This window comes from Ictalurus punctatus, chromosome 14 (genome assembly GCF_001660625.3).
Source record: "Ictalurus punctatus breed USDA103 chromosome 14, Coco_2.0, whole genome shotgun sequence".
NCBI classification, from domain to species: Eukaryota; Metazoa; Chordata; class Actinopteri; order Siluriformes; family Ictaluridae; genus Ictalurus; species Ictalurus punctatus.
The window spans coordinates 26919750-26940856 of NC_030429.2; the positions used below are offsets into that span (position 1 = coordinate 26919750).

The 21107-nt window shown below is 42.2% G+C and overlaps 1 protein-coding gene and 3 gene segments (V, D, J or C); 2 read left to right on the top strand and 2 right to left on the bottom strand.

Moving 5' to 3' along the window:
* The first annotated feature begins 152 nt into the window (after positions 1–152).
* LOC108274875 (immunoglobulin kappa variable 6-21-like) lies at positions 153–1921 on the top strand. The segment is given in 2 exon segments: positions 153–249; positions 348–1921. Coding segments are annotated over 2 exon segments (435 nt in total).
* Positions 1922–5390: 3469 nt separating this feature from the next.
* LOC124628913 (immunoglobulin kappa constant-like) lies at positions 5391–6298 on the bottom strand. The segment is given in 2 exon segments: positions 5391–5710; positions 6241–6298. Coding segments are annotated over 2 exon segments (378 nt in total).
* Positions 6299–6463: 165 nt separating this feature from the next.
* On the top strand, positions 6464–8660 carry LOC108274874 (immunoglobulin kappa variable 6-21-like). The segment is given in 2 exon segments: positions 6464–6554; positions 6653–8660. Coding segments are annotated over 2 exon segments (435 nt in total).
* Positions 8661–11421: 2761 nt separating this feature from the next.
* slc39a7 (solute carrier family 39 member 7) lies at positions 11422–18721 on the bottom strand. 2 transcript variants are annotated; one of them, XM_053685828.1, is made up of 9 exons: positions 18571–18721; positions 17287–17413; positions 16812–17250; positions 16034–16202; positions 15208–15276; positions 14987–15121; positions 14793–14906; positions 14399–14595; positions 11422–13251 (listed from the first exon to the last, which is right to left on the bottom strand). In XM_053685828.1, exons 2-9 carry the CDS (start codon positions 17406–17408, stop codon positions 12997–12999), a joined length of 1500 nt encoding a protein of 499 aa, XP_053541803.1. In that variant the 5' UTR covers positions 17409–17413; positions 18571–18721; the 3' UTR covers positions 11422–12996. The 2 variants fall into 2 exon arrangements, with proteins under 2 accessions (XP_053541803.1, XP_017340695.2); XM_017485206.3 differs by having other exon boundaries at positions 16812–17413.
* Between the last annotated feature and the right edge of the window lie 2386 nt (positions 18722–21107).

Here is a 21107-nt window from a genome sequence, read left to right on the forward strand (position 1 = left end):
ATGTCAGCGTTGTGTAGAATTGAAACTCTATTGTAGATGGATCAGAAGGAGCTCAGTGTTAGACTCTATCTTGGAACACACACACACACACACTTTGCATCAGCAGTCCATGCTTCAGTGCTCTGCGAGTGTTTATAGCCCTGTGACTTTAACACTTCATGACTGAGAGCTGCAGCTCCATAACTTCACCCACAGCAACCATGACTTTGATCCGCGTCTTCATCTGCACACTGGCCCTCTGGACTCAAGGTGAGAGTTGAACATCAACTCACAGCCTCACACACTTCATCTCATACTAATTCTACACCACTTTACAACAAATAAACACAATCTATGTTTCTCTTCAGGATCCAGAGGTCAGGTGACTGTGACTCAGACTCCTTCAGTGCAAACTGTTGTTCCAGGAAACACAGTCACCATCAACTGTAGATTCAGCACTGCTGTTTATCATGACTGTGGGCCAACTGGTGTATCATATGACTGTCTAGCCTGGTACCTTCAGAAACCTGGAGAAGCTCCTAAACTCCTAGTGCACTATGTGAGTCACCTGTTCTCAGGCACTCCAACTCGTTTCAGCGGCAGTGGATCTAAGACTGACTTCACTCTGACCATCAGTGGAGTCCAGGCTGAAGATGCAGGAGATTACTACTGTCAGAGTTACCATAGTGGTGATGTGTTCACACAGCGTTAGAGCGCCGTACAAAAACCTCGGTCAGTGAAAGTGCACAGAGAAGCTCTGCTGCAGCTGGGAGCGACTGCAGGTGCTGAGGGGGAGGAAGTGATACAGCACAATGACACACACTGTGGACGAGAGAAAGCACACACACACTAACTCACCAATGCACACACACATCTGTGAGAGGAGTCCACCTTCCTCAGCTGTGGATCAGTTTTAACTGATCATATTAGTGATAGTGGATATGAGATAGAATTTCATCTTAAACTCAATGAAGTCCAGCTTGAAGATGCAGGAGATCAGTACAGTGAGCACACACACACACACACACATACACACTAATCTAAACCACATAAAGTCCTACACGTACACAATCTTGACTGTTTCCATATCAGAGGAGTTAGAAACAGCTTGTCTATAACCCACTCCTGAAACATGATCTGCTAACAGTCCATTTCTAACAGCCATTCTGGGATTTTTATGTTAATCTGGGTATCATCTATCATGTGGAATGCTAACCAAAACAATGATGTTTTATATCTTCTCACATCTCAAGTTTAATAATTGTATCAGAAGCACATGTAACGTCTAAGCTATACCCAGTAACTCATGGCCCGGCCCAGTCACTGCCCTTCCAATTCATCCACGTTAATCTCCTGTTGTTGGATGATGTTCCTTCAGCCACCGTTAACTATAATGATGCAATGAGGAACTCAGAAAGACATTTCAGTCTAATTCACAGCTAAAATGATCTCTCTTAGTGACTAGTCCTGATCTTAAACATTACCAACACTGTACTGGACTGTAAATCCTAAAATCCCTGACTCACAGTGAGAGTGCTGTTCTGTTCTGAAATGGAACATATTCGCCCAGGAAGGTGAAATATGGATTATTATTTTAATACTGGTTATTAATTTCAATATGTATATTTCTTTAGTACTGTGAATTCCAGAGCTATGTATCACTGATAAAAGGTGTGCATGTTAATTCAAAGTCAAAACCATGAATAATGCTACGTTGCTATAGTGATCATTGTGCAGCAGGTAAACCGCATTGGAGACAAACATGACTATTACATTTATCACACACACCGACAGTTTGTCTACTTTGTTATCAGGTTGTCTTCATAAAATCTGTTATTTTGATCTAAATATCATTTTTTAAATCTTCCCTTAAGTAAGATGTCATATGTGTTATGTTAAAAGTGTATTTTATTGTGCCGGAGTGCTCAAGGTTAATATTAAAGAAGACGTCTGAAATAAAACTAGAATTTATTATATCATTTGGTATGGTATGTAGTATTCTGTTGCATGGGACTGCATCACTTACTGTCCATGGTTTAACAGAATTCATGATTTTATTATGTTTTTCACCCAAACGCTACAATACCCAGAATGCAACATGACATTCAAGCATTGGGAGTCCCTACTGTGATCAACCAATCAGGACCTCCAACTGAGACACGTGACTCCGACATCTTATATGACGTCATTCCAGGAAGTACGACACTGTAAATGTAGCAGGTCTTTGATGATGTTTAAATGCAAACCAGATTTTCTTTTCTAAAATCTCACATTGTGCATATTATCAAACCAGATAGGTTTTCAAGCCAACAGAAGACGTTTTTTTAACAGGCAGTGTGGAGGGATAATTCAGGTTCGACTTGCGCTGTCAATAGTTTGTGGATAAAGCACATATGAGTGTGATGGTCAGGCGTGCACATACTTTGGGCCATACAGCGTATCTTTCTGTACAGCATGCACCCACAAACATGTACGTAAATCCTGACACACATGCATGCATGCACCAGTGTGCCATAACATGTATTTCTCTTTGCTTAGCAGTGATGGAAGGTTTTCATCGTGAGTGAATATGAGTGTGCTTATGCATTTGAAAACCTCTCAATCTTCCTGCATTTTGTAAAATCATTCACCTCTTGTTCTTTCTTTTCCTCAAACTGTGTCTGAAACTAATTCTAGCTTATTCTAATCCAGAGAAAAGTCCACTGAGCAAATCTACGATGCAGGCACAGTCAATACTCTGTTACCTCTCAAGTGTTTGAAATACTTGTAGCCTGCAATACCATAGCCTGCAAAACAGAAAAGCTCAGGACAAAACCAGAAACCAGCTGTAACTAGGACTTAAGCAATCATGGATACATAAACAGGAACTACAGTATCTCACAAAAGTGAGTACACCCCACATATTTTTGTAAATATTTGATTATATCTTTTCATGTGACAACACTGAAGAAATGACACTTTGCTACAATGTAAAGTAGTGAGTGTACAGCTTGTGTAACAGTGTAAATTAGCTGTCGCCTCAAAATAACTCAACACACAGCCATTAATGTCTAAACCGCTGGCAACAAAAGTGAGTACACCCCTAAGTGAAAATGTCCAAATTGGGCCCAAAGTGTCAATATTTTGTTTGGCCACCATTATTTTCCAGCACTGCCTTAACCCTCTTGGGCATGGAGTTCACCAGAGCTTCACAGGTTCCACTGGAGTCCTCTTCCACTCCTCCATGATGACATCACGTAGCTGGTGGATGTTAGAGACCTTGTGCTCCTCCACCTTCCGTTTGAGGATGCCCCACAGATTCTCAATAGGGTTTAGGTCTGGAGACATGCTTGGCCAGTCCATCACCTTCACCCTCAGCTTCTTTAGCAAGGCAGTGGTTGTTGTCATGCTGGAATACTGCCCTACGGCCCAGTCTCTGAAGGGAGGGATCATCCTCTGCTTCAGTATGTCACAGTACATGTTGGCATTCATGGTTCCCTCAGTGAAGTGTGGCTCCCCAGTGCCAGCAGCACTCATGCAGCCCCAGACCATGACACTCCCACCACCATGCTTGACTGTAGGCAAGACACACTTGTCTTTGTACTCCTCGCCTTGTTGCCGCCACACACGCTTGACACCATCTGAACCAAATAAGTTTATATTGGTCTCATCAGACCACAGGACATGGTTCCAGTAATCCATGTCCTTAGTCTGCTTGTCTTCAGCAAACTGTGGGCTTTCTTGTGCATCATCTTTAAAAGAGGCTTCCTTCTGGGACGACAGTCATGCAGACCGATTTGATGCAGTGTGCGGCGTATGGTCTGAGCACTGACCGGCTGACCCCCCACACCTTCAACCTCTGCAGCAATGCTGGCAGCACTCATACGTCAATTTCCCAAAGACAACCTCTGGATATGACGCTGAGCACGTGCACTCAACTTCTTTGGTTCACCATGGCGAGGCCTGTTTTGAGTGGAACCTGTCCTGTTAAACCGCTGTATGGTCTTGGCCACCATGCTGCAGCTCAGTGTCAGAGTCTTGGCAATCTTCTTATAGCCTAGGCCATCTTTATGTAGAGCAGCAACTCTTTTTTTCAGATCCTCAGAGAGTTCTTTGCCATGAGGTGCCATGTTGAACTTCCAGTGACCAGTATGAGGGAGTGTGAGAGCGATGACACCAAATTTAACACACCCGCTTCCCATTCACACTTGAGACCTTGTAACACTAACAAGTCACATGACACCGGGGAAGGAAAATGGCTAATTGGGCCCAATTTGGACATTTTCACTTAGGGGTGTACTCACTTTTGTTGCCAGCAGTTTCTACATTAATGTCTGTGTGTTGAGTTATTTTGAGGGGACAGCAAATTTACACCTTTACACAAGCTGTACACTCACTACTTTACATTGTAGCAAAGTGTCATTTCTTCAGTGTTGTCACATGAAAAGATATAATCAAATTTATTTACAAAAATGTGAGGGGTGTACTCACTTTTGTGAGATACTGTACATATAATTCTCCACCGACTAAATGGTGTGATCACTGGACGCGACCTCCGGCACCAACTCGCCACAATGCATGCACCACCATCGCTGCTCTAACACTATAAATAAACAAATTAGCCTTGAGATGTTCACCTCATTACGCCGTGAGCAAAGCCTGAACAGAAATGGGAAATGGAAATGCCAGGGGAGCGAGGAACTCAGATTCACCAAGACACCTATGCCCCTACCAAATAAGGGTCCTTAAATAATCGGGTAGCTCCCACCTTATTGGTCTGCTGAAGCCATACCCCGGGCAGAGCCAATAGGATAGCCAAATCACTTACACTGCCACAGTAGCATAGGCGGTTTCATTCCCGGCCCACACTCCACATGCCAAAGTGTCCTCAGGCAAGACACTGAACCCCAAGTTGCTCCCGATGGCAAGTTAGTGCCTTGCATGGCAGCTCTGCTACCATTGGTGTGTGAGTGTGTGTGTGTGAATGGGTGAATGAGACACAGTGTAAGGATAAAAGCTTTGGATAAAAGCGCTATATAAGTGCACCATTTACCATTTAGACAGAGAGAGAGAGAGAGAGAGAGAGAGAGAGAGCAGTGATTTGCATTAACAGGACTGAATAGTTTCATTTCTCCCAGAATAGAGCAGAAACTTCACCAGATGTTCAACTTCCTTCAGTCAAACTCACTGAAGCACAACACACAGCACTGAATCTACAGCTAATCCCACACTCTCATCACACTGATCATCACTATTAACTCTAATAAAAGAACACACAAGGTCCAAAACTCAGCTTTATTTCAGCAAAAACTACAGGAAGAGCAACAGGACAGTGAAGAGAGTAAAGACAGAAATGTCAGCGTTGTGTAGAATTGAAACTCTATTGTAGATGGATCAGAAGCAGCTCAGTGTTAGACTCTATCTTGGAGCTGTTAGACTTCACACTGACTCTTTCTGAACGTGACCGGATGATAGCCGCAGTCATGGGAGACTGTACAGACAAACTCCTCCCCCTTTTCCCAGAGGTCTTTGCTGAGGGTCAGGGTGCTGCTGCGTGTGTACCCGTCCTTCTTCTGTTCTTCTGAGCTGGTCAGAACCCCGTCCTTCACCTCTGAGCCATCCACTGTCCAGCTCACCAGCGCCCCCTGTGGAGAGTAGCCAGACAGCAGGCAGAGCAGCGAGGCCGATCCCTCAGACAGCTGCAGAGGAGACGGAGGGAGCAGAGACACGGAGGGCTTCACCGTGGGACCGGCTGGAGAGGAGAAACAAAACCCGAGAAAATGAATTATTTATAACTTTATACAGTGACAAAAGGAGTTACAGCTTAGTTAACTTTAAATGCACACCATAATCCGTTTTCTGTCCGATTTTGTGTTTCACCCACTACTATTCAGTAACTGCATCTAAAACCGTGTTCCAATACTGAAACATTCAGTATAACAGTTTATTCTGGAAACACTCTAAACTCCAACAGAGACAAAACTGGAATCTCTGCAGCAGCACAAACACGTTCCAGTAGAAAGAGTATCAGCACAACAAATATTAAGGTTATTAGAGCTATACTAGAGAACAACTTTACAATGTATGAAACACTGACCTGGGTTAGTTTCTGTATGTTTACTGAATGTTCATACACATTTATTATGGATCCTTTATGATGCTGAAACAATTTAAAATCCTCAACTGACAAACATTTCACTTCATTTAATCATGCAGTTTATCTGAAGTTTGTTCGTGTATAAAGTAACTGATGAAGAGAATAAACTTTTACTTACTTTTCACAACGAGTTTGGAGCCTCCACCAAAAGTCCTCCACAGTGATATATTCTAATGAAACCATCGTACAAAAACCTCCGTCACACTGTAGTGCACACACACACACACACACACACAAACACACACACACAAACATACACACTCACACACACACACACACACACTTTGCATCAGCAGTCCATGCTTCAGTGCTCTGCGAGTGTTTATAGCCCTGTGACTTTAACACTTCATGACTGAGAGCTGCAGCTCCATAACTTCACCCACAGCAACCATGACTTTGATCCGCGTCTTCATCTGCACACTGGCCCTCTGGACTCAAGGTGAGAGTTTAACATCAACTCACAGCCTCACACACTTCATCTCATACTAATTCTACACCACTTTACAACAAATAAACACAATCTATGTTTCTCTTCAGGATCCAGAGGTCAGGTGACTGTGACTCAGACTCCTTCAGTGGAAACTGTTGTTCCAGGAAACACAGTCACCATCAACTGTAGATTCAGCACTGCTGTTTATCATGACTGTGGGCCAACTGGTGTATCATATGACTGTCTAGCCTGGTACCTTCAGAAACCTGGAGAAGCTCCTAAACTCCTAGTGCACTATGTGAGTCACCTGTTCTCAGGCACTCCAGCTCGTTTCAGCGGCAGTGGATCTAAGACTGACTTCACTCTGACCATCAGTGGAGTCCAGGCTGAAGATGCAGGAGATTACTACTGTCAGAGTTACCATAGTGGTGGAGTGTTCACACAGTGTTAGAGCGCCGTACAAAAACCTCGGTCAGTGAAAGTGCACAGAGAAGCTCTGCTGCAGCTGGGAGCGACTGCAGGTGCTGAGAGGGAGGATGTGATACAGCACAATGACACACAATGTGGATGAGAGAAAACACACACACACTAACTCACTAATGCACACACACACACACACATCTGTCAGAGGAGTCCACTTTATTCATCTGTCAGTACAGTCAACACACACACACACACACACACACACACACACACAAAACATCATCAAGTACACATCACTACAGTGTCCTTTTCTCTCTTTGGTGATTTTTTTTCCTCACTGTGACACAGGTACGTGTTTTCATCAGGAGGTGGATTATTTCACTCGCTACATTCCTGAGAAAAAAAGGGTTCCTCACTGGTTCTTTGGCTCAGAGGTTCACCCACAGGAACAATCAAGAACACTTGAGACAAACATATGAGACATGAGACAAGCCAAGCATACTCAGCAAATTCAACTCTGTAAAGATGCTGTTATTACTGTATATTGTAAGAGGCATCAACATGGCCCCGGCCTACCACCAGATGGAGACAGAGAGCTGCCTCTTCGTAATTAGTGGCACCCAGCTCCACCTGTGACTGGTCTATTTATGGGCTGCTTACAAGTCGCTCAACACACTTGAGTTCTTGAGTTCACCGTGCATGCGCATGTTTGTAGCTGTATATTGAAACCTGGAGCTGAACTTTAGGCCATTCCTTTGCGCTGAGTTGACTTCACCATATCACCCTAATCACCGTCTTGAGTCTTTTATTTCCTGTTTAGTTCTCTGTAGTGAGCAGTCAGTGGTTTCTCCCCTGACAGTCAAGTTTATTCCTTTAGTTTATCCTTGTCTTTGTTATCATTCTCAGTATCTCAACTCCTGATTTAGGAGAGTGCTTTTTCAGCTTGTTACTTTTCTCCATAACCAGTGTAGAGTGTGTTGGCCTGAGATTATTACTTATTTCCCTTTTTGGAAGTTTCTGTTCCTCCCCATTATATGTTCTGTACTTGGGTTTGAACTCTTGGGTATTGATTGTGGTTTGCTCAGTTTACTCAGCTCTTTTGTATACTGAGGCCTGAGTTTCAAGATGGCATGGGGTGAGTCACAACAACATCCTCTACCATAAAAGTAGTGTTATATTATATTCAACTCATTTACCATCTTTAGGCATCTTTCCCCACTTATGTTTGGGTACAGTGAGAAGGGAAATAAGTATCCAGACACTTTTGTTTTTGCTATTTAATACATTTCCAATACTTACATCACCTTCATATTTACACGATACTATGTTTTGACTTTGTACTTAATATAAGAACTCATGAGCTTTTTTTCCCCCTAAATCATGTGTTTAAAAAATTAAATTGATGAAGGGGGAAAAAGAAAAACATTTTCAGACACCACAAATTAACCACATTGATACTTTATTTAAAGCAGTTATTGGCAGTTTCAGCTTCAAAACATCTACAATAACAAATAATTTGCTTTTTGCAGCATTTCGGCTATCATTCTTGCCACATCGTTTACAATTCCCCAATGTTACGAGGTCTCACAATATCTAAGTTTTCACAGGGATTCCAGTCAGGAGATGAAAGGCCTTCAGCTATAACATGATTTATGGTTTTCCTCCAAATAATAATTAAAACAAACACAAGATCAGAAGCAATAAAATGTATTATTATTATTGTATTATGTATTATTGTCCAAAGCAGATCATGTTAAAAATAAGATCTGGTAATGCTAATCAAACCATACACCCCTTAACCCACCAAACCAAAACTGACTCGCTCAACCCGAGTCTTCATCAGAATCAGAACCCGACTACATTTGGGAGGGCTCCATGTCCCAGCAAACACAACAGAAGTTTTCTTGAGAAAATTATTCTACCTGCACATATAGCACACAAAAATAACGGATCAGTCCTGGGAAGAAAAACAATCCTTCCCTATAAGGAATTGCTGGTACAGTCTACCTGGGAGGGAAATAAATGAATACTCCAGTTAGAGAGCAGAGGTGACAAAGTTAGTAATCTACAGCCAATCCTACAGTGCTACAATACAAGAGAAGAAATTCACTTTCTCCAAAGCAGCACAATTTTACTTTATTCATAGTTCAGTGCAAATTTATTCACATTCATAATCACTCATTAGAAGTCTTATAATTTTGAGACGGCAAATGGGCTGCCCCCTGCTGGTAGTGGCTGAAACACACAACAATGACCTCTCGTACACAGACAGCTGCCATTAAATCAGCGCGCACACACTTACCAGGACTAGGAGGGTGTGGGGTGTGTTGTGTTCACACACGAGTTTCAGTTCTTTTATTGCCTCTAGAGCTGGATTCAGTGATACAGTAAAATGTACCACACTCTAATTATAACTGGACAGGAAAGACCTACACACTTTCAAACACCTGAAGTGACTTTAGAGTTAATTCAGTCAACTGTATAATTAATACATGAATTAAAATTAAAATAACTGTTAAATAGAAAAACCTTTCAGTGTCCAAAGTAACCAGTACTTACTGGGTCCTGGGGGAAATGTGTCATTGTGACCAACATAATTTTCAAACGGATGAAATAACTATTTTAATAAAATCTTTATTGACTTTGACACTTGGAAGAACACTAACAGCTTAAATATAAAATATAACCGTGGAGCTGAAACTCAGTGAGGAGCAGTGAGGTGTATCTGAGATTTACATTAACCAGGCTGAATGTGTTTCTATCTCCCAGAATAGAGCAGAAACTTCACCAGATGTTCAACTTCCTTCAGTCAAACTCACTGAAGCACAACACACAGCACTGAATCTACAGCTAAACACACTCTCTCATCACACTGATCATCACTATTAACTCTAATAAAAGAACACACAACGTCCAAAAGCTTTATTTCAGCAAAAACTACAGGAAGAGCAACAGGACAGTGAAGAGAGTAAAGACAGAAATGTCAGCGTTGTGTAGAATTGAAACTCTATTGTAGATGGATCAGAAGCAGCTCAGTGTTAGACTCTATCTGAAGTTCAGCTTGAAGATGCAGGATATCAGTACAGCCAGCACACACACACACTGATCTGAGAACAGTGGCACACAGCTGACAGTCCTTTTCTCTCCTTGTGGAGTTTTTCCTCACTGTCGTATAGGTATGTGTTTTCATCACTAAGTGGATTATCTCACACGCTATACTCCTGAGATAAAAAGGGTTCCTCAGTGGTTTTTTGGTTGGGTATTAGGTTCTAAAGAGGCTCGAGCAGAGGAACAAGCAAGAAAGTTTAAGCGAAAGCAGCAGCAGCCACCAATCTTATTCAGCAGATTCCACTCGGTAAAGGCGCTGTTCAGTAACACACACTGATTATGTTCTGTTCACACACATTATGGCTCTAGTCAAGACCACCACTATCGAGTCCAAGACCAGGACTTGAGCAGAGATTCAGTCACGTATGATTCTTAAGCGGGTCGAGACCAAGTCAAGGCCAAGGTTAACATATTAGTGATAGCGGAAATGGGACAGAATTTCCTCTTAAACTCACTGGAGTCCACCATTATCTGTTCACACAGTGTTTGAGTGCCAGATATTACCCAGCAACCAAGTATAGGCCTGACCGGCTAACTATCAGAACCCTTGCATTGTGGGTGAAATAGATCTGTTTATACAGGAAGCACTGCAAAAAACACATTTTAGAGAGGTGTAAATGAGATGTGTAAAAATAAATCAGGGGAATGGTAAATGAAATTGTATAAAATAAATGACGTAAAGAATAATGAACGACGAAAATCTGAAATGCAACGAGGAGTTTTTGTTTACGTCGACAACGCTCTCTTCCATTACACGACGTGTTAGTATGTCCCAGTACTTGTATACTTATTTTACTACACACTCAAAAGTATGTACTTTATCTTCACAAAAAGAATACATACGTTTAGCACATAGAGTAAGTATGCCAGGGATTGTTATTGAATGTCTGTTTTTCAGTCCACACTACAACACGAAAACAGCGTTTTCAAATCCACCCGGTTGGGAACGTTCACACAAAGCTGAGTTTGCGCTGGACAACAACCGAAACACAACAACCAGCAGTCTCAGCATGAATGGAAAACAAAATGTAGAGGGAAAAGATGCATTTTCAAATTTATTGCCGTGGATTAATCTTCTCACTTCCACCATCCACTCATCATCACCTATTATTTTTAAAGTCTTTATTCAATTCCCTGTTTCATTAAATTCTAATAGTTTAATTTCTTATATTTTTCTCATTCATATTTATTGTGTACTTACAGTCACAGTGTCAATATCACCGTTTCACGTCGTGTGTATCCTCATGTATATGTGACAAAAGTAATCTCTCAATCATGAATGTGGATCTCAAACAGAAACCGTTCTAGTGCACGTACCACACAAACAACACCAAGACGAACGACGTGTTCTCTACGTTCACTTTATATAGCGATAAAAAAACAGAAACATGGAGGGAATGACTTGGAGACATTTGTGACAGAATGAAACTACAGTCAAGCACAAATAAAACTCAACAAAGTAATAAAAATAAGACAACAGACTACATGTAGGCATGTGCCGAATATAAACTCTACGATTTATGATATCGTGGACACTTCGTCAGTTAGCTAGCCAACATAACGGGTAGCATATGGAACATGCTAGCTCAGTTAGCGAAAGCTCAGTTGGCTAAAATACAATCTCTAAAGTAGTGTAGTTAAATACAGTCTTGTGACAGTTTTGTCAACCAGAATAAAGGCTTCGACAGTTATCGTCATGATTACGCATCCACACAAACAGAAAAAGAGAGAAGGTGCCAATATTTAAGCGTCCACAATAACCATATATGAATATTGTTAAACGGTTTAGAATTGATTCTCGGCACATGCGTGAAAACACAACAGACGGTTCAGGTACTGCGAAGGACTTTTACAAAAAGAGGAAGTGACACGGACATCAAAGTGGCTGAAAAAAAATAAAGCGCGTGCCTTCCTGTGAGCATCACTAACGCATTCCAGCTCTAAAAGTGGAAAAAGTTTGTAAACTATAACGCCAGACTTTCTCCAGTCAAAGTGCTGATGTAGACTCCTGTTACAACATGCTCGTTAAGTCTTACTGCATCTGCTGGCTTGATCCGGACAACACGCATAACCCAAATACTCCAGAATGAACAGCTGGACGTGATAAATATCCATATTAGACACCTAGAGAGCTCATTCTACTCAGTGACTCGAAGCTAAAATTGTGGATATGTTTTCCAGCACAAAACACCAGATTAACATGAAGGAGATGCTTCACATGCAGGTATGTTATCTCCGAGTCCCAGATGTTACACTTCTTAACGTTACATGAAAGAAACTTTACATACATTATTTTCCTAGATTAGACTCGATAAAGTTAATTTGGTGGAAAGTCACTGTTGAACAAGGATCAGTAGCCCAGGCCCCCGGGGTTTACAAGTTAAAAAAAATTAAAAATCAGAAAAAGAAAACAAAAATCTTTATTAAAAAAAGACCTGCTTTTGGAAAACGATGTAAATCAAAGCAAATTTGTACGTTACACTTACATGGTTGCGGTAGTGCGCACTTTGTCGCCTATCTAGGGCACTAATATGGACATCTATGGTTAATACGAGCCAGCAAGACTTTCCACTTTTCAGAAAGCAACACAGAACATTGCTGTCAAAAAAAACAACAACTTTAAATTGTGCATTATTTGGATATTAATCAAAAAAAGCAACTGCAAATGTGTGTGTGGTTTCAGATGACAGTAAATGGGTCCCTCGATCGGGAGGACGTTATGATGTCCAGTGCTGTCGGTGCGTTCGGGACGTGAAAGGGCTCGGTCTTTTAGTGCACTTCTCTTACAAAAGCCTCCAATTCTCATTCGCTCGCTCACTCACTCACTCACTCTCACTCTCAGCTGTAATCATCATGGACACATTTACACATCTATTTATCTTCCCCTGAGTCTTGAAAGAATTCAGTCTCTCGCTGCGTCTCACTCGTACTCGGCGATGATGACCATCATCCCGACGCCGAACAGCATGGCAGCGACCTCCATCACCGACTGACCCGCGCTCGAGCGGCCACTCAACAGCTCCGGCAGCACTGTCACCGTGGCGATGTAAACGAAGCCGCCGGCCGTGAAGGGCAGGATCCAGGCGGTGGCGGCCGCACCCACGCCCTCGGCCAATAGGGAGCAGGCGGTGCCGGCTAACGCGCCGATGGCGGTGAGGAGCTGGAGACACATGGCCTAGGGAAAAAAATGGGTGGAAAATAATGAAAGAGGTCACATGACCACAATACAGCCATTGGATTTTATAGCATCGTGGTCCAAAAATCAAGTGTATATACATTTGATAATTTTTATATTATGTAATCTGTTTCCTGCTCCTGTGGGGTTCTACAACCCCAGTTCCGAAAAAGTTGGAAAATGCTAATAAAAAACACAGAGGAGTGACTTGTAAATGTACTTTGACTTGTATTTAAACAAAAAAAGTATAAAGACGAGGGATTTGATGTTTTACTGAATCAACTGCATAATTGTTTTTTTTTTTTTTTTTTTTTTTGAAGATTAACGTTAATTTTTGATCCCTCAGACATAACGGTCTTAAAAACCATCATGAGTCTGTAATGGAGATGGCTCGGGAATACTTTGGTAAACCTATGTCAGTCGACACCATTCACCGCTGCATTCACCGCTGCACAGATGCAGGTTGATGCTTTACTATGCAAAGCAGAAGCCGTACATCAACTCTGTCCAGTGTTCTCCGGGCCAAAGAGGAAAAGGACCGTCCGAGCTGTTATCAGCGTCAGGTCCAAAAGACAGCGTTTGTCATGGTATGGGGGCGTGTCAGTGCCCATGGCAGGTGTAACTTGCACATCTGTGAGGGCAGCATTAATGCAGAAAGATATGTACACATTTTGGAGCAGCATACGCTGCCATCCAGAGCAGGACAAACCACATTCTGCCTGGATTAAAAGCGCATGGCTGTGTAAACAGAGAGTGCAGATTCTATCATGGCCTGCTGCAGTCCTGACCTGTCTCCCATTGAGAACACGTGGTGCACTATGGAGCGCAAAATAAAGCGACGATGACTCGTACAGTTGTGCAGTTGAAGAAATGTATAATGGATGAAGGGGGAAAATTCTGCTTGCTAAACTTAACCATCTGGTGTCCTCACTCAGAGTCCAAACGCATAATAAGTGTTATTAAAATAAAAGCTGATGTTACACAGTGATAAACAGTCGACTGTCCCAAATTTTTGTCTCAATGTGTCTAGCCTGGTTAAATAAATCAATCAATAAATAAACAAATAGAACAAAAATTAATAATAACAATAATTGTGTTATTAATATTAACTCTGTAGCTGACTAATCAGAACACTGAATCGGCACACCTTCTTCTTGGTGCATCCTGACTGGACGAGGATGGCGAAGTCTCCGATCTCATGTGGCACCTCATGCAGGAGGATGGTGATGGTGGTTACCACGCCAACGGCAGGACTGACCAGGAATGAGGCACCGATGGCCAGACCGTCCGTGAAGTTGTGGGTGAAATCAGCGGCCAGGTTCAGGTAACCCGATACTTTAATGTCTACAGAGATAGAGCGAGAGAGGGGAGAAAGAGAGAGGGAGGGAGAAGGTGAGAGAGAGAGAGAGAGAGAGAGAGAGAAAGGGGAGAAAGAGAGAGGGAGGGAGAAGGTGAGAGAGAGAGATTCTATGTTCATAATCTGAAGAACTTGATGACGTATCGAAATATTGCAAAACATCAACAGCAACAGCATCTCTTACCCGAGCTCTCTTCTTTCACTTTCTTCACCTTCTTGTCCTTTTTCTGATCTTTCTTCCCTCCTTCCTTCTTCTTCTCCTCCTCCTCCCCGTCGCTGTCCTTACATTTCGGAGCAGCTGTGAAGATACAACATTCAGACACGTTCTGGAAATGTCTGCACTGCCAAAGGAACGTTATTTTCCCGGGCGACTTTTACCGTGCGAGTGAGCGTGCGAGTGCGAATGAGAGTGTCCTCCCTTTAGCAGACGCACAAACTTCTCCACCACCAGGAACGCCACGATGCCGCCAAGAACCCACAGACCCACAGACATCATGTGATCGTGTGCCACACCTGCACACACACAAACACACTTAGAGATGATCTCCTTCTCCATCAGTATTGTTTATTATTTCCCATATATCAGTGCAGTAATGTACCATGAGAATGGCCATGTGACTCCTCGGCGGCAGCTGATTGGCCCTCGTTTCCATGGTGAGAGTGAGGCGCTGGATTGGAGGAAAGACGGAAAAAACAATCCGAGTGAGATTAATCTCACTAGTGTGTGTGTGTGTGTGTGTGTGTGTGTGTGTGTACACTAGGGTTGCTGCTTAAATTAAGAAATTTATTTTGAAAAATATTTTTTTAAACCCTTGTTTGTATTAGTTTTACATGTGGAGGTGGGATGTTATCATCATAACTGTAGTATATGTACTAATAGACAGATAGATAGATATATAGATATCCCTTGTAAGTGGACATGTTGATAAAGATTGTGTTATTCTGTGTGAAAAGAGATTTTGTGGTTTTTCCCCTCAGTATAAAGACCCTCCAGGAAGCGCTCGTTCTTTTCTAGCATCCCCAAACAGAGTTTAAAAAGCACAAAGCAATAAAATATAGACGCCGTTTAGAAGGACGTATCAGAGAAGCGATGCTTCTGGGTGTTTTATGCAAGTTATTAGTTTAGTAGCACAGGTCCAGACTGTATACTGTATGTGTTATGGTCACGTGACCTACCCTACTAATGACGGTCTACACAACGCCTCCTACAACAAACACTTATAATGAAGGACTAAACAATTAGTCTGTATTAAAGTGAGGTGAACTTTTATGTGATTAATACAGTGGTTACTTATCCCCTGTGAATCGAACAGAATTACTACAGACACACAGTACAGAAATCTAATCCTGCAGGAAGAAGAATAATCCGCAGATTTGATTTGGTTTTTGTTCCCCATCAACATTTGTCCCCCCCCGTGTACTAACCCAGCGCGTGAGGAATGAGGTGCAAGAAGGCGTCCCCCAGCAGCCCTCCCGAAGCAAAGCTCAGCAGGATCTTCAGTAGGTTCTGGTGCTGATCCGAGTTCGACTGCACTGGGATGAGGAAGAGGATGAGGAAGGGCGCAGCACTGATCAGCAACGTCGCTCCCACTGCCTACAAAATAAAACCGAACAACTTGCATGACTTCAAGTGACTGGCTGACGAGGTCATATTAAACAGAAGTGTGTGTGTGTGTGTGTGTGTGGGGGGGGGGGGGGGGGGCTTTCACTTTATGGATTATTCATGAAAAACACAAATCATTTAGACTGAAGCAAAGCTATTAAAAAAATTCCAGACATGTTAATTAGTTCAAATGTGAAACAGTTAAGAGGTACACGATTGTCTTTCCACTATTTCTGCGTCATTGTGTACACAGTGGCATTAAACCTGCCTCTCTGCTGACCTCTGGTGGCTGATCCTTCTTACTGCAACACGTGGTCCTTTCACTTAGTACATTATTTCAATTACTTATTCCATCACTACACACGAATTACTGAGTGAATTATGGATGCTGATTGGTCAGAAGGTGTTGATTAATTTTCTATAACAGCAGCTCTGACTGTAGTGCAGGTTTATATTCATGCGCTCATTCTAATATGTTACTGTTTCTATAGTAACGGCTCAATCACAGGGACGTGTACAGTGGACGCTCCACATAAACATATTTAAAAACTGTGTAATCGAGTCTCCAGTGTGAGTGAAATCTGATATCACAGTATTTACCTGCATCCACAACTGTACTGAGTCCCGGCTCTCAGCCTGCGACTCGTGCTTCATGCGTTCTTTGCCAGGGCTGTGCATGGGTTTGTGGGTGTGCCCGTGGGCATGTCCATGATTGTGGGTGTGCCCACGGTCATGTCCATGATCGTGGGCGTGCCCGTGGTCTTGTCCGTGATCGTGGGCGTGCCCGTGGTCATGTCCGTGATCGTGGGCATGCCCGTGGTCATGTCCGTGATCGTGGGCATGCCCGTGGTCTTGGTCGTGGTCATGTCCATGATCATCATGCCCGTGGTCATGGCCATCATCATGCCCGTGGTCATGGCCATCATCATGCCCGTGGTCATGCAGAAGCTCCTCCTCAGGAGGCAGATTGGCCTCAGCACTCCATTTGCTTGCACCATGAAACAGCTTTACGTCGTCATGATGATGCCCGTGGTGGTGCCCGTGGTGGTGCCCGTGGTGGTGCCCGTGGTGGTGTCCGTGGTGGTGCCCATGGTGGTGCCCGTGGTGGTGGTCATGGTGGTGCCCGTGGTGGTGCCCGTGCTCACATGACAGCACTGCTAAACCAAACACCAGCAGCAGCACACATAGGGCCCTCATCTCACCTGGAGGGAAACGAAAACACACCATTTACTCTCCAACCCTGATCAGGATGTGTACGGACACCTAGTGTGACTAGCGCTGAGCTAACAGAGTGGGTAAATACTGCTGTGTTTAATTAAGCGAGGTGTGGAACTATAAACTTACCACAAAGTGGAGTTACTTTAGGTGGGAAAAATCATGCACTGAATACGTTTATAAATCAACAACAAAACACAGGGTATTTAATATCGCTGAGGAGTCGTCATGCCCCTGGTTACCACCTGACCAATCAGGATGCAGCTCACAAAGCAAGCCAGAGCTTTCGAGATGGAGGGAGGGTGGATGGTGTAGTGCCAGTGGGCAGACGTGTCAGTGAACACGAACAGCTTTACAATCGTGTACAGTTGTGTAACTGTTGATATTGGGAGGTTTTCTTGACATAAGGAGATGTTTGTTTATAATTTACAGAAGGCAAACTGTTGTGATGTAAGAGGAATAAAATACTAATAATAATAATAAATTGTGGGATGGTAATAGTAATGCTGATTATATGTATATTCTGGTTCTAGTTAGTAAGTGGTACAGTTTATCACCCCACAGTTCCTGCCTTTCGATATAATGCCCTTTCCTTATTTCATACCATAGGTAGTGTCCTTATATAGGGCACGAATCTGAAATCTCATGCACTCCATAATGAGTAAAGGCAAATTATTTCAACCACAACACATCAAGTCAGGAAATTAACCCCAAATAACTTCCTGTTGTATATACTGTATAGTGCACTAGATTGGGTGAAACCCTATCTAGGGTACTTAATGTATAAAGCAGATCTCCATTTGGGATACAGCCTTTGTTAGAGAGCTTCTTTTAAAAAAAACAAAAACATTTTCTATTTGTTTCACTCATTCATTCATTCATTCATTCCTTTTAGGCTAATCTGCACTCTATAGCAAGATTAAAGTGCCTTTTTTACACGGCATATCTGTTAATAACGATTAGAAATACATGAATGTGTTTATAAACAGATGTATAAACACTGCTCATGAGTAAACAGTGGAAAACCAGTGCAAGTAAACTAGCCGGCCAGCTAGTGTAGCTAGTGTAGCTACGTGTCGCACAATACAACAGATATGCTTTATTTATTTTTACTGTATAATATTAAATAATATAATATACTCACCGCCTGCGTGAAGCGTGCAGCGCCTATAAATCTATACTTCTGAATGAATATAATTTAAACTGTTTCCTCAGAGGCTGCAAGTCATCAGCTGCTCTCTGCTTTTCTATCTAACCGACGTGGCGTTCAGTCCAGTCCAAATCTCGCGAGAACTCGGACCACGTGATTTCAGAGCGCCACAATATGGCGGTGCTCTTTGAAAGTATATCTCAGAGGTCTGTCTGCTATACGGTCTGCTTTTCCCATTTTTAGCTCTGAGTCATAAAACATAGTTAAGTCATTAACTATATGAACCACACACACTGGAACAAACATAACGTTAATGTTTAATATATTTATGTTTGAACATATGATTTAAGTATGAATGTATCATTAGTACATTTTCCAAACTTCATGTTTTTGGTTGGAAGATCAAGAACACTTTTGGTCTCTATGTGTGCTATGTATGGTTTTTCTAGTTTTACCACCCTGCTGAAAACAAACAAACAATTGAAACCATCACAGAATTTCTAATGGTTTCCACTAGAAATACCATTACAAACCATCAGCTAGCCATTAAAACCATTACCATTACTGGTCCTTAATGGTATCCACTAGACATATGCCACTAATAGAAGGCAACAAATTAACAGTAGATACCCACAGGGACCATTACAATATCCATTCAAATAATACAATTCCCATTATATGCCAGAGCCTTATATAAATGTAACTGTAACTAAATATAATTATAACCATTACAAATTCTGTGAGGGTTTCCATTGTTTTGTTCAGCAGGGCATTAAAGCATGTATGCTCCTGGAACACCAGCTCACACTAGATCAAAGACTTTCTGGTACTAAATTTATCCTCGTGGCTAAAAGATGTGAAGCAGAAACTTCCCAGACACGTAAAGTCAACACAGTTAAGGTCAGTGCAGCCAGTAGTGTGATACTCCTCGTGTCCACCAGAGAGCGCAATGCCCAGAATTGTACTTCATGTACCATGATGACTAATTTGATCACCTTAGTCATTATTACTCATCACATACTGGACTATATAACTTGTCTATAATATCACATCAAACCAAAGCCGGATTGCCTCGGCTCTCATGGCTTTCGGGAATGATCCCACTTGCTTTTGTCTTCCTGAGCTCTGCTGCAAACCACAGATGGAATATTTTAGTATATTGGCTTTGAATTTAAGACCGTCATTGTTGTTTCTTTCAACTTTCCCCCTGTTTAAAAAAATGCAAAAAAACAAGCAAACAAACAAAAAACAAAAAAACAACCCAACATCTGGAATGATGTTAATATATCACTTGATATCTCATTTAGCCTGTATAGTCTTCGAAGCAGATCAGAGGAGGTGTATAGGGTGTGCATTGGTTTATAAATTAGTTATAAACAAGCTATTAATACCATTTCCCCATTTTCTGAACATCTATCTTTTTATCTAAAAACAGTTTAAACATTAAAACTAAAATGAACTATACACATAGCTAGTATTGGTACAAACACAAGCAGGCTATACTATAAAGTTATAAAGTTATATTTCAAAAGTTACATAGGAAAAAACTAACGTTTTGACATTTATATTTCAGTTTTCTAAATTATAAATAATTACATTTAACTTTATTCATTTAGCAGAAACTTTTATCCAAAGCGACTTGCAAATGAGGAACACAGCAACCCTGACTAAGATAAAGAAACTACTGAAGATGAATGAATGAATGATTATTACACAACTTCAGATATCATCTCAATAATAATAATCATATAAAATAGAGATTGTAAAAAACTGTAGTGGTGATAAATCTCTCTCTTTCTCACTTAAACCCCATCTTATACCCGCTGTCCAGCTAGTCCGTTACTGACCCTCCGCCTCTGTCTCAGTCACCCCTCTTCAAGTTCAGCCCACTACCCCTCTTCACACACACACACAGACACACACACACACACACACACACACACACACACACACACACACACACACACGCGCACACACGCACACACGCACACACACACACACCTCCTATGACCCTTAAGCCGCGGGCGGGAAGAGTGCCTTTTGTCTCTATGATAAGTAGGCCAATTCAATATCGCTCGATTCCATTACAGACATCTGCATATCGAGCATCTGCTCCCCAAATCACATTTGTCTGACTCTTAAAACCCGAAACCCCCAGATGACCCAGTGTGACCCCAGAACCCCTCCACTGACCCTGGACCCCTCACACTTTTTTTCTCAAAAATGTCTAGAAACAGAGCGGCCCGAGTTCAAGGTAAAGGTCCTTCCCTTTCTCTGTGTGTCCGTAATCATATGCGTTGCTTTTTTTGCCGGCTTTTACCGTTTCTGTTCACACGCACACAGACACAGACGCTGCCCTCCCAAGTAAAAGACTAACCGGGGTTGGGTGGGGCTATAATTTGTTTTTTCAAGGATTGTCTCTTAACGTTTTGTTTGCTCGATCCTAAACGTTTTCCCGCTTCGTGAGAGTCACGTCTGTTTCAGATCTTCGTGTGAAGAGGTTAAAGCAACAAACAGAGAAGTTTCACGGA